This window comes from Rhagoletis pomonella, unplaced genomic scaffold, assembly GCF_013731165.1.
Source record: "Rhagoletis pomonella isolate Grant_MI unplaced genomic scaffold, Rhpom_1.0 Rhpom_scaffold_00011, whole genome shotgun sequence".
NCBI classification, from domain to species: domain Eukaryota; kingdom Metazoa; phylum Arthropoda; class Insecta; order Diptera; family Tephritidae; genus Rhagoletis; species Rhagoletis pomonella.
In genome coordinates, this window is record NW_023458565.1 from 8,081,398 (window position 1) to 8,095,927 (window position 14,530).

Consider the following 14,530-nt stretch of genomic DNA (forward strand, 5'->3'; position numbering starts at 1 on the left):
GCCATTACCGGTCACTCTCAAATCAATGAGCACATTGCTACTTTACAATCAAAGAATTGCCCATGAACAAGCAACAAATGTAATAGCGGACATCGTGTAATAAACTGCCACAATCAAATTGCAACGAAAAAGAGGCAACAACATTGCATACATACGAGCACTTCTCTTCATATGATTCGACTTCTTGTTTTTCAATGCAATGCGCGATAAACGCCGTACAAATGTTGTTAATGCTGCCGTTGATGTGGTTGTTGGTCGTTCACGCTGTTGCATTGGTATGAGGACTTGTGCCAAGCACGCACCAAGAAATTCCTGAATCTTGTTCTGAATGAAATCGGAATGCACAAACGGTAAAAAATGCAGCAAGTGCCGCCGTCGTCCGCTGTTACCATCAACAGGTATGCACCAAAGTTCGCTGGTTGCCGTCTCGCCTCGCCGTTGCTGTCAAGTATTTACCACCGCACAGAAGCGCGAATGTTGCAGCTGCAGGTTTATTGAATAAACTTCACCGACCGACAGCGCGGTCGGTTGCTCAGAAGTTAACCAATCGCTGCTGGGCCATATGCTGGGCACGCGACGCGATTATTATGATGCGCGCATGCGCTTATTTCTTTTTTGCTTCCATCTTTTTTGCTTCCTTTTTTTTGCTTGATTTCTTTTAATATTCGCAAAATGGACTGTACGTACACACATAGCTGAATTCGTAGCTACCAAACTATTATCATAAACATCATCAACACATCATTATCATTGGCCGAGGTAGCGAACAAGGCTGAAATTGATTTTATATTACATACATACTTACAAATGTATGTGCATGCAATGAATGTGCATTAGAATGCCTCACGCTTCATGCAAGACAAAATTGTTTTTTTTTTTCTGAACGACTCATACATTCTGACTTTCATCAAAAACATCCTCATGTCCTTCTTTGACACTTTGTACAGCCCGTTGTCGGTTTGGGCGTAGACCAACGAACTTCGCCTATTGCCTCTCTGCCATACGAAGCTTCACAATTTGTTCATCCTTCCAACTTGATCCTTCCATTGTACTCAAACTTCCGAGTCGAAGGATCTTTTCACCGAAGCATCATAATCCGCGCGCACGAAATGTCCAGGTCAGCGCAATTTTTTGTATTTTTTATGCATTCGATGATGTCCCTGCCTGTGCTCCTATTGCAAGAGACGAAGTTGCAAGGGATAACCTTAGACGAAAAACTCAACTTGTACTCACATCTCATAGCTGTTACCCTCAATGCTACAAAGGCATTTTATGCTTTTAAAAGACTTCTTGGTAAAGCATGAGGGATACCCTCCTATCTGGCGGATAACTGGGACGTAATCCGTATCAACTGCAGTTAATTCCCGAGTTGATCCAGATCAACGCTGCCGTCTGTTTATGCTTTAAGGCCTCCTTGTTATCAGATCTTTCAATTATTCTTTCGAACGATAGAAAAAAGCAGTCAATATAATTTCCAGAATTGTCTTACGGAAGATAGCAGCTTAACAAGATGGACGGACTGCAGGTACTGTGGGCTGGTGAATGATAAGTATTATCCGATTGCTCTTGTAAATATCAAAGGTCAAAGGCTCTTTCACTTGTAGGAGCGGTTATCATCTCCGTCCAGATTTTGGAACAATACACTCTCTAAATTACTTAACTTCATAATTAGCCTAAGGTTGTATTGAAGTTTTAAAGGTTTAGGGTAATAGAACTATGTAAATACTACATAAATCACAGGTCGCAGCGCTCGTATTCACTTATCAGGAACCAGCATTACTTGTTGACTTCGCTGGATCTTCAGCTGATATTAAAGTACGTGTTAGTACTGGTTCTTAAGTAACAAAAAAACTTAACTTCTTCTTAGCTTCTAACTTATAACTACCAAAAATGCAGTGCATTGCAGTCGTATTGGCTTCGCTTTATGCTAAGTTAGGCTGCTGTGGTTGTCCAATTCCCAGACCAGTTTTTTCATGCCGAAATCTGAAAAGATTGGAGACTTTTCCACTTTAGGACTTCCCGATTATCGAATATTTGTGGCATTTCATGGCTAACATGTGCGTTGCGGATTCTTTTGTTCAGTATTTTATAGTCGCCTGGCTATCAGTTAAAATGAAGATATCATCCCCGCATATCGCATCACACTTCAACAGCATGGATGGTATCGACAGTGCCATATCTACCATCTGACCCTCTACTATAAAAGAGGGGAAGCGTAACTATCGCTGGGTGGAGCCAGTATATTCGTTTTATAGTAGGTTCCACACCCAAGCTCTTGCCAATGGATCTGCTGCGCGAACATATAGCAACCACTGCTTGCATTCCCAGATTAGCTGCCAACGCTTATGAAGCCTCGGCTTCCCTGCTAAACTTTTTTCTCTGAGCACAGGTATTTTGGGATTTCTGTTGATAGATATCGACTCGGTTTATGCCCCATTCAAGCCTGATCTCACTTGCACTGAGAAAGAAAAAGTAACAAGATTTTTTCAAACACAGTCTTATTCGATTTGATTATGAAATTTTTGAACAAAAGAGGCGATAGTTTTGGTCCCTAAAGCGTAGTAGATAGATTTCAGCGCTCACGCAAACATACAAAACTTTAGATAGGTCCAGCTCATGAATTTAGGTAATAATTTTTTTTCGGGAGGCATCTTAATGTACCTATGTACGTACCGTTTTTGCAAGCGATTTTTTTTTCTTTTTTTTTTCAATCACTCCAAGTACTGCATTATACTACGCATACATACATCAATCACAACGACATTGTTCTCAGTCTGGCATATTCTACAGTGTAGAATATACACAGCAAAAGAAATCAGAGCGATCTGACGACGTCTACTAGGTGCAAATATAACGCGCTTATGGCTCCGGGGACATCATTGAATACGTCAGCTTCACTGCGTTCAGTGGTTGGCGCTAGGCGCTTGCCGTTTACAGGTGAAGACAAGCATTTCTATTGGACGGGCTTAATGTATGTACATTAGGGTGGTCCAAAAATGCATGTGAAAATGGAAAGTCGAAATTTTTATGTTCTCACCCCCTAGGATTGCGCTATTTTGAAATCAAGAAATATTTTGAGGTCGCTCAAAGCGCTCAAAGTTTTCCATGTATTTTATATGTAAAAAAAAAACTTTTCGTAGAAATTGTATAGAATTCTTAAACATCAATATTTTTCGACCGGAAAACTCTGTAAGCAGATTCACAATAATAATACCCAATTATTTATTTAACCATTTTTTCATAGTAACTATATTTTATAGGTCCGCCAAAACCCCAAGAAAATGTCAGAAAATGCAATGGGGGATAAATAAAAAAGCTTTAGTATCAAAAAATGGTTAAATAAAAAAATGGGTTTGTTTACTAGAAGTCTCCTGAAGAGAACCAGAGATTTTCGATGGAAAAATATTGATTTTCAAGAATTCTATACCATTTCATCGAAAAGATATTTTCCCCCATATTAAATACATGGAAAACTTAGAGCACTTTGAGCGACCTCTAAATACAATTTTTTGATTTCAAAATAAAAGAATAGGGGTATTTTTTTTATATATAGCAAAATTCTTGGGGGTGAGAGCATTAAAGTTCCGACTTTACTTATTTTGGACTACCCTAATGTAAAGAATGTGTAGAAGCACCGCAAAACGGAACGGATTGCATGTACCATATGATGGGCCGCCGACCACTGACTACCAACTGAGCTTAGGCCCATCGTCAAATGCCAATTGTCGAACGCACGCTGGCCGGCTGTCTGAGATGGCATAGGCGCGTGCGCCATCGGTTTTAGTAAATCAATGCCATGCCATAAATGGTAATCGTTTTACAGATTGAATAATCGCAACATCACGTTCTTTGTGGCAAGTACTCGTCGTAACGCATGCAGCGTCTTACATACATATATGAGGCAAGTGCTCCATCAATCTGTGCATAGACACAAAACATTTACTGCTGGAACGCCAGCATAAATTAGTTATTAATTAGCATTAAGAAGAGGAATTCATTCATTCATAACATCTGCACATTGCATGAACTCTTCGGAATTAAATATTGTTGCACAATTTTCTTTTACTTTGTATTTCTTGGTAATTCTTTTTCTTTAATGAATCTTTAATTACTAAGCAATTATTGTAACCTGATCTGTTGAAATGAAAAATTATGAAGATTTTTATTAATAATGGAACTGGAGCTGGACACCTGTCTATTACCTTGTGACGGTTATGTCTATTGCAATGGCAAATCTCATCGGAAGGTCAATTACGGTGCCTTTATATAAGCTCGATCGAAGCTTTTTAAATGACTGAGAAATGGTGGTATGAAAAGGGTAACCCACCTAAACCCACTAAAGTCCATCGTCATCTCCTTCACCCCACGGAGATTTCTATAGGCGGCAATCTTGGCGGTAGTATCCAACCAACACTTCTGCAGCGGCACTGAAAGGTTGGGAGATAGATTCCCTGGGCCCATTTATATCCGGTCGATAAAGAATTTTTTGTTTAAGCAGGATTGCGAATCGATTGCGAAATTTACCGGCCTATTTCGGTTCATCCCTCAATCATTGTCACCGAACTCAACTAACGGTAGGCCCAGGAAACAGGTAGTTTCAAAAGGGTCGGACCAAAGGGAGAGGCGTGTTAGTTGAGTGAAATTGAGCTGGCATGTGAAGAGGTTGGTGGTATCGTGCGGGAAGTCTTCACATGGCGGACACTCGTTGGGGATACTGGGGTCGAGTCGTAACAGGTAGCTAATGCGACGGCTACAGTACCCAGACCGTAACTGGGCCAGAGTAACGCGGGTCTCTCCTGGCAGTTGAAGCTCCGTCGAGCTTTCGTCGAATTGCTTGGCGCACGTTCATCACAGCACAGAGGCGCATGCGCACTTTGGCTGCATAAAGGTAATGATCCGAGTCGATGCTGGCTTCTCGGATAGAACGTACATTAAGAACGCTTGAAACTTATCTTCCATCTATCACAACATAATCAATTTGGTTCTTCGTTCTTTGATCAGTGGACTCCCAAGTGGCTTTGTTGATGTTTCGATGCTGGTATCTGGTACTAAGTACTACCTACCACGTTCCGTGCGGAGCAAAGTCGATCACCTTCTCTCCGTTGTTGGAGGTGTTGTCATAAAGGCAACAATTTTCGGCTGTTGGACCAAATGTGCCTCTTTACCTAATATAGCACAATCTGAAGTCAAAATAAGAAAAACCAAAATAGCCGATACAAAATGGCGCCTAAAATCTTAAACGCAATAATTTATGGTAAAAATAATAGTAATAATTGCTTATTATTGTGTTATTTATTAAATAAAAATGCTGAAAAAAATGTATTATACCTTATATAGAAGTCAGCTGTAGAAGAAAACCCTATTTTACAAAACTAAAATCGATCGCCCCTATGGCTTTCAGCGTTCTTTTAAACTTTAACATTTTTTGCTTTTCAGCGCGCTGTGTCAACTTCACTTTCACACTGATCATACAAAGAGGTGCAAAAGGGACCTGTCTTGGACACATTTCGATAGCTGAAAGATCAGTTTATCCAACCAAAGAAATTAAACCCCTAAGATCGATACTTTGGGCCGTATGCATAAAACTTATGCTGAATTTCCACTAGGCTTTAAATGGCAAAAATTTTAATGACAGAGATGGCCATTAGAAAATATGCGTGTCATAACGCTAAAATAATAGTCGTTAAATTCATTTCCACGTGGCATTTTTTAAATGCCTCCAATTTTTTGTCATTTCAATGCCTAGTGGAAATTCGGCGTTAGGAATTGGTTTGTCTTAAAAATTCATACCCTTCACTCAAATTTATTGGAACAAATTGAATGAAAGTCCTGAAATTTTAAGAAAAATCCATTGCTTAGGTGTTATGCATCCGATCCTTTAATTCAGGACCTGCATGAATAACTGTTCTTGTTCAAATATTTTGTGCAAGAACCGTGTAATAACGAAAAATCTGGTAGCAATTGAAAACACAATAAGCTTTTACGGTGTGGCAGAGTTGTTCTTCATTTTACTTTGTTGGCGTTTTTTGGAAAAGGATTTCTGCAAATATGAGTAAATTTTTTTTTTACAAGTAATATACATATATAAGTATTTTAAAATACTATAAAAATATTTAAACATCAAATTATGTACTCTTTTACTAAGGGGCACTATGCTCCTCTAAAACCAAATGTGGTGACAAAAAATTTGTGTAGTTTGAAAAAGGCGAACCTACTCTAAAATGCAAAAAGTGGTGATGAAGTCGAAATCCCGACAAATCTCGGCATCCCGGGATTAGAATTTTTGCATGCCGGAATCCCGGTATTGTTAAAATGCTTCGAGATTGAACGCCCTAGTGCGTACAAATAAGGCTTAATACCATGTCCCCACCAAAAACTTAACCATCTCAAATCGAACATAACCACCTCACTAACTATTGCTGTCCACACTGCGGTTTAAGGTTTATAAAACAGTACAAATGTAAAGAACAGTGTTCGGACTTCCAAAAATCGATTCAGGACTAAATTCCTGCAAAAATCGGAGCAAAAACAAAATTTCCGTATTAGATTGAATTTTTGTTTCTGACATTAATTGTTTGACTAAAATATTTTCTATTCATGTAAAATAAGTACGCGAGGCAATGTAAGGATATGTTACAATTTAGGTAATTTTTAGCATTTTCTATATAGTAGATCGTATCTAACACTTAATTTTAAAAAAAGCAAACCTTTTCTACTTTATATAAATTTCATTTTACATATATTTTTTAACAACTTAAGTATAGTTCTGCATCCGCCAATTTGTACAGCCATACATCAAAAAATAACGAAGTTACTTTATTGGCGCATTGCTATGAAAAAGTTACTTTTTAACAGTGAGATTTGGCTAACTTTCAATTTTTTTACTGAAACCGGTGGTGAACAGTCAAAAAACGGCCCCAAGAGGGGCATAACATGAATGAAAAAACGGAATAGATTTGAAGTCAAGCGGAGTAGAGGACTTGATTTCAAATTTTTTTAAAAACCGGAGTAAATCTAATCTGATTTTAGCTGAGTCCAAACACTAGTAGGGAACGAATTCTTTACATTTTAACGCTAATGACCCACAGATGGCGGGAAAACACAGGGTTGTATCAGACTCTCGACGTGGTTTCGAGTTGGTTAGCTTTTAACCATCTCAGTGAAATGGTTAAGTGCTGTCATTTTTATATGGCTAAATCAAGTGGGTTATCGGGATAACCTACTCAGTAGCCATAACTACGTGGTTAGCTCCGGTGGGGACATGGTATAAGTTGTTGAATTCAGATTTTATGAGGATCGTGGCAGTTCGTTCACTGAGGGGAGTGAGCCTGGAGACGAGGTGTCGGAGTCTCCGCTCAACCACAAATTCCACACCAAATTTGTGCGCCGTCTTATGATAGCTGTGTAGGCCAAACGCTGAACAAAAATATGAACCGTAAATATGCTTCTTAGAATTTTACAGAATAAATAAATTTACAATATTTGAGTAAACCTGTTATTATCAACTTTACGGGATGGCAAGAAAATAAATGTAAATTCCTGAAGAACTCTCTTAGCAATGTTCCACACATTTTTCTCTACCGAAAAAGCTTGCAATGTCTACTTGTTGCCAATAATACCTTAAAAAAAAGTAAGTGCGCGTGGGCCACACTGGGGAAGTGAAACTTACGTTACATATCTATTTTGGCTCATAACCAATATACATACATACATTCTTTTTCTTAAGGTTATATTTTTTTGTCTTTTTTCTTTCTAGATGCCATCGATGACAAAATGAATAAAAATCGATACAAATATCGATTTTATATCGATAATTTCCGAAAATTTCGATAGAAGAATCGATAATATTGGTAGCAACATCGGTTAGAAAATCGATGAAAATAGCAATATCGATAATAACATTGGTAGCAAAATCGGTTAGAAAATCGACCAAAATATCGAGAATAATATCGATAACAAAATCGATAACAAAATCGATAAAAAATTTTATTAGAAATATCGATAAAAATATCGATAACAAAATCAAAATAAAACCTATAAATAATCGATAACAAAATCGATAAATTATCGACAACAAAAACGATATCGATAACAAAATCTATGAATAATCTATAACAAAATCGATAGAAATATCGATAACTTCCGAAAATATCGATTGCAAAATCGAAAAAAATTCGATTACAAAATCGATAAAAATATCGATTATTATATCGATAAGTTCCGAAGATATCGATACCAAAGTCGATGAAAATATGGATAACAAAACCGAAAAAACTATCGATTCCAAAATAGATCCCGCGCGTGGGGCGCATGTAATACACTTGAATTGATATGAAAAGTAATATATGTATGTATGTATGTGGGTATATGAATAACGACCGCTTAAAATCGATTTCAAAGTTCTACTTTCGCTGTAGAAATTTTAGGTCTACGTTATGTAGTTTGACTATTGTCAATTAAATCGAATGCTTTGTATTGCATGCGCCCCACGCTTTTCATTTCCAATTTCGTAGATTGTTTATAATGACTTTTGCTAAAATTTCAAAATCAAAAGTTATCAAAACAAATTCTATGGGACTGAGAAATATTATTTTCTACTTTTTAGTCCATTTATAAAAGCGTTGTATATTAAAAAGTTTTTTTTATATTATTTATTTTAATCTTTCTTCATCTATCTTCATCTTTACTTTCATCGGTATCCTCATCCTTATCTTTTCCTTTTTATTTATCTTTGTTTTTACTTTTATGTTTATCATTTTCTTCATCTACATATTCCCCTTCACCTTCGCCCTTATATATATAAGTTTCTCAGTTCGTGTAAAATCCTGTAAGTTCATGGAGTACTGGATCAGAGCTATTATACTAGTGAATGATAATACTTCCAAGCGCGCCAAAAAACTTATCAGGAAATAAAATCAAAACTCTTTTTTAGTGCCAAATTCTCACCTTTTTCTTTGCACACAAATCGAAAAAAGTACAAATTCTCTATGGTTCGAGTTTAAAAATAGCCCATAACACTTCAAAAACATTTTACCACAAGGATTAAATAACGCCAACAACATACAAACGAAACTTATTAAATTACTAAGATGGTTGAAGGATTTGAAGTCATTAAAGAAGATACTCATTTATAGTTTAATTGTGAATTTTTCATTTTTAAATATTTACCACTTGTAAACAAATTAATAAATGTACACAAGGGATAACAACTTGTCAATAAAAGCAAGGTACTTATGTACATAAATGTCAACAAGGGCAACAAAAAGCAACAACGATTGCAATCAGAACGCACAATTATTGAGGACATGTACATATGTATGTACACTTGAATGCATCAAATCGAAGTGAATTTCTTGAAGCAGAAAGCGGTAAACATCTACGCCCGCAATCTGAACAATTCTAATGACAACAACAACAATAACAACAATTTGAACATCAAAAGGACACAGCATATAAATAAGTGCCTATGAATGTACTATGTATGTACATTAGTGCGGGTCGAAATTTTTACTTTCCTATAATACTTTTTTAATAGTGAAAAGTTATTTGATGAGGTCAAGTACAAGCCTGTAAAATAGTATTCTTTTTAGTTTTAATGGCAAGAGTCCGAGCAGCATTCCCCAAGTATATCAAAGCACACTGTTGTAATATTTGCGACTTATCGCATACCTATATTTTTCGCCAGCGTTGGAAGAGTTTGCTTATGCAACCGAATATGGGAGCTTCGCAGTTACACAAGTAAGGAAATCATTGTTCCCAATAAGCATTTCTGTTAAATCTCAGTTTGAGATGCACTTGAAAATCAGTCCTTTTCTCAAATCTCAAAAAATCTCAAATAACCGTCAATAGCGTTCTCAAACTAAAAAACACTTTTTAGTATTGAAAAAAAACGATAAAATTTACCTTTAACATTCTATCTTATATAAATAGATTTTTAAGTATAATTAAAGCGTTTTTTCTCTATTGAAAATACATATATAAATTCTTTAAAAAATTAATTTAATGCAAAATATAAACTTTTTTCTCGGATTTTGGGATTTATTGCAATTTTTTCTCCGCAAAAAGATTATAAAATTATTTTATTTAGAATTATGGCATTTCAATAGAGCCTAAACCCTTTTATAATACTTAATAATCGTTTTATATAACATAAATAAATTTTATTTTTAAAATAAAAATATTATTTCATTTTAAGCAGGCAAATGTCGGTCACTAGAAGCAGCAGTTTAATGGCCGATCAAAATAACATTAAAAAAAATGTTCAGGAAAATAAATAAATTAAATGCTCGAACGAGGAGCCATTTTCCGACAGACAAATTGCGAATGACAGCTACCGCGTGGTCGAGGAGAATTTTTCGTCTGATGTAGAATGTTTAGTTTCAAATGATAAATCAAATGAAAATCAAAATGAGAAATAATCAATTAAGTAGGAAGGAAAGATTAATTGATTTTACTTACTTTCAATTTGCCCTATTAATTTTTTATGACTTTATGATAGGAAATAAGTTCCGGATTTGATCTACACAAGTCGTTGTAAAAATATAAAAAAAAAATTATATTCCCACTCTTATTTTTAACTTTTCAAGCTCATTCCGCTGACCGTTCTTTTTTTTTTATCACACATTTTGTGTTTTCCGACCCGCCCTATTGTACATTCGTACAAATTACTGAGAGGACAACAACAATTGCTACTTGAATCCCAGCTATTTCAATAAAGGAGTAGCCAAGGCAAATATGCATATGTGCACGAACAAACAAGATGTGCTTCTTCATGGAATTACAATTGTCGGAAAATCTCTTTTGACCAAGAAAATCCAGGTATGAACATAGGTATTTGGATGAGAGGAGATGTATGTAATACCATAATATGTGCGTACAAACCAACAACATAAAGCACACAAATATGCAAAGTGCAAATTAGGCAAAGGATATTTGCCGAAACGGCATAAAAAAAAATTGTAAGTCTTATATGTACATATATATGGCGACACAAGCAAAACAAGGCCCTTGAACTAAATCAGAAGCAATAACTATTTTCCCTCAACCTGCTTTTGCTAGTGGTATGGCAACGAGAGCAAACACAAAAATGATCGAGCAGGTAAAAAAAAAAGTCTAATTAATTTTTAGCCAATTTTAATGAGAAGAAAACGAGTTCTGTTATTTTGTTTAATCTGGTTTTAGTAACAAATGAATTGGTTTTAAGAAGCGTCCCAAAATAATTTTTTTAGGGCCACTAGAAAGATAATGGTGTGATACCCCATCTGATGGATATTTATTCCAAAAGCAGGGAGTCGAGACCACTTCTCCCTAAAGGATTTTAGACCAAGAAATCTCCCATGATCTTTTTAAAGGCCTTTAGTAAAGGCAGATCAGTCTACAGCGCTCTCTAAAAAATGGTCGGTACTGTTGAAAGGTCCTTGAAATGCAGGAAATATACCCTAGCCAGCTTGTTAGATGTTGAGAGCTTTTTCAAAAACGTCGAAACGAAAGCATTTAGTAGGGCCCTGGAGAGGCACGGCATCCAGCAGGATATAGTGGTGTGGATCGACTCGATGCTGAAAAGCAAGTGTGTTTGGGTTCTAGCGGCTACTCCACCCTGCCTAAATCGGTTTGTCCCTAAATCTTTGTCGTCAAGCTCAACTAGCAGAAGACCCAGCAACTTCCATTGGGTTTGTCTATAGGAGCTGAGGTGTTAGCTGAATGGAGTTTAGGGTTCATGCGAAGAGATGTCTAGCCACATGCCGGGCACTCGTTGGGCACATCTGCATCTATGGCATGTCGGTATGCTGTCGGGTCGAGAGGCTGGTTTATGCACCTCTGGACTTCGTCCCTCAGTTCGTATAGATGCCTCCTGACGCGCAAGCAGGTGTCTGTTCGGGTGCCCATGCCGGTGACACCCTACTACGAATTGATTGCAGAGCATTATGTTATGCTCCCTGACGGGGAGCATTTGGGCCTCGTCATGTAGATGGTGTGGTAGCGACATCAGAAGGCATCCGGTGGCTGTCCGGAGTGCCGTGTTTTGGCAGGGCTGTAGCTTCGTCCACTGCATTATACTGATCAGCAGGATTTTTGGGTTATTACCCATTAGAATTTGTACGCCAGCGACGTGAGTACCCAGCTGTTATCTGAGCTCGTCAATGTGGTAAAAAAAATTGTAAAGCAATCAATGCAGCTGTAGGCACCGACTCCGTGCTTAGAAGGTCAACAAAAGTAACTATGCAGAGAGGAGTCTTATCACACCTTGACTGGACTTTGGTGCTAAATGAACTGTTAGAAACCTTTAATGGTAGGAGAAGGCTACTAATTTCCGCACTGGGGAGTGTTTCCAGCTGGGCCAAACAAAATGGGCTAGGAGTCAACTCATCTAAAACCAAGCTTGTTTTGTTCGCGGTTCTCAATAATTCACAAATGTTCAGGAATTTCTCCTGCCAATGGTTAAAAGCAATGGATAAAAGCAGCGATGAGAGGATACTTAGAAGAGTACAGAAACTCGCAACTTGAATGTGATCTTTTGCACGAAACCGCTCCAAGTATTCATACCGGTCGCAGCCGGAAAAAGGATCCTTGGACTAAGGGAAAAGAAAATTGTGGAAGCAGACCAACTACCGTGAACGCAGCGGTCTTGAAGTTAATTATTAGTGGACGACGTAACGGAATCAAAGGCGACTTTTGTGTCAAGGCTGATTACCTCACGTCATCCTGGGATTTTAAGGAAAATTGGTTCGAAAATTCAAGTTATCGAAGCGGATAACTCCCAACCACCACCGATTTCTATTTTCTAAGAAGTGTTGAAGAACACATGACAGCCGTATTTAAGGGCCTGTGAGATTTCAAGATCCTTATAGCCGAGACTGAATAAGAGTCGTAACGAGAAATTATTGACCGAACTGGTGGCCAGTTCCATCGTCAGAACTCAGAGCGTTAAGCAGTCGCCTCTTTAATAAAGCAAAAACGAGTGGATTTATCTACTTTCATATTGGGAACTGAAGGTGTAAGATTAAATTGCGAGATAAAAAGTCTAAACAAACTGCTTGAGGAAATTCTGTAAAAGCGTGGAAGGCTGCCTGAGACCAGATTAGCAACTGGGCGATGAGTGGTGCGAAATTGTTTAAGCTTTACTTCGATGTGCATTTAATAATAAACCCCGAACCACATATGTGGGGTCCGTATACTTTTATTCCCAAAACGTGAATAGCCTCTAATATTTCTCCGAAGGATCTTCGACCAAACAGCCTCTCTCCCTCATTTTGAAGACTATAAAGACTGGTGGTTCTGTATGTAGGAAAGAGAATTCCTTGTGAGCGGGTGAGCCTCTCGCAAAACGCTTACTTGAAGGTAGAGTTGTTTATCAGTAAAGACTTAGGGCCGGTTGTTCAATGTCTGGTTATCACTACCACTACACTATCGACGATTTCGACATCATGCATCTAACATGTGATCGATAAAGCAGTAGTTGTGCTTAACCGGAGCTTCTACCTCCGATTTGTGCTAATCAGACATTGAACAACCGGCCCTAAGTGTTTGCCTGGCCAAAGCTCTGGGCTCTCTAAAACAAAGTCTAGTAGTTGAGCGTGACTGGAAACCAAATATTGAGCAGCGCTTTGAAAGGCCATCAGCTGCTCTACCGGGCTCTAAAAGCATCATTGAGAAGGTGTGGAAGTGGATCAGTGCATATCGATGCTGGATCTGAGTGGATTCTTCTCAATATAGGGCACGCTCAAAGTTATCTACCTTGACAGGGAGGGTATAGGATTTCCTCTGGCAGCTTACGGCTACAGTAAGTGCTAGGCCAAATCCCTTACTAAGCTTAACACACTAATTATCCTCTTTCATCTAAACGTACCAAAATTGGTAGTTAAATTTTAAGCAAAATCGAGTGCGAAATTTCTAAACCAACCATTGTGAAATCCACTCGGCGTCGCATTTCCGACGTAATACTCAATGTATGTATGTATGTACTTACCACATTTACAAAATCCTGAAAGGTGACATATCCCGGTCCAGTTGGCAATCGCGCCTTTTTCGTGCGTTCGTGTAGCAATTCTCGTTTATTCATAGGCACTTGTGATAAGAATTCGGGAGATTTTAACGCCTTTACAAAGTCGTCGACGGGTATCTCACCAAAACCCTCGGGATCGAACTGTTTGGATGGCAAAGTATTAAGTAAATTAACATAAGTTTATATGTACACATGTATCTGCAATACAAGTTAGCTTAGTTACTTAGTTAGTTTTGCTATCAAAGGGATAATTTCTTAAACATATTCTTAAATATAAAAATAGAAATCATATTTCTTAAAAAAATAACAGAATACCCAAATAAGTAGTATGTTGGCTAAGTATGTGCGTTAGAATAAGTTTCATTAAAGTTTACTAAAAAGGGCAGTTCAGCAATCGGCATAAAGCTAACCAAAGATACCACAAAATCATCTAAATTAAAGTATTCAATTAAATACATTCAACTTCAGTAGAATCAAATAAAATAAAATCACCTGAAAAAAATAAAGTAAAATAAAAAATTAAATAAA

At 37.4% G+C, this 14,530-nt stretch overlaps 1 protein-coding gene across 1 annotated transcript in view; it reads right to left on the bottom strand.

The window, feature by feature from the left end:
* Positions 1-14,530, bottom strand: part of LOC118747341 (protein rhomboid) — a 75,046-nt gene that overhangs the window by 58,789 nt on the left and 1,727 nt on the right. The window contains exon 4 of the mRNA XM_036481386.1: positions 13,967-14,143. Within this exon, the coding sequence (XP_036337279.1) occupies positions 13,967-14,143 (177 nt within the window). The remainder of the gene's footprint in view (positions 1-13,966; positions 14,144-14,530) is intronic.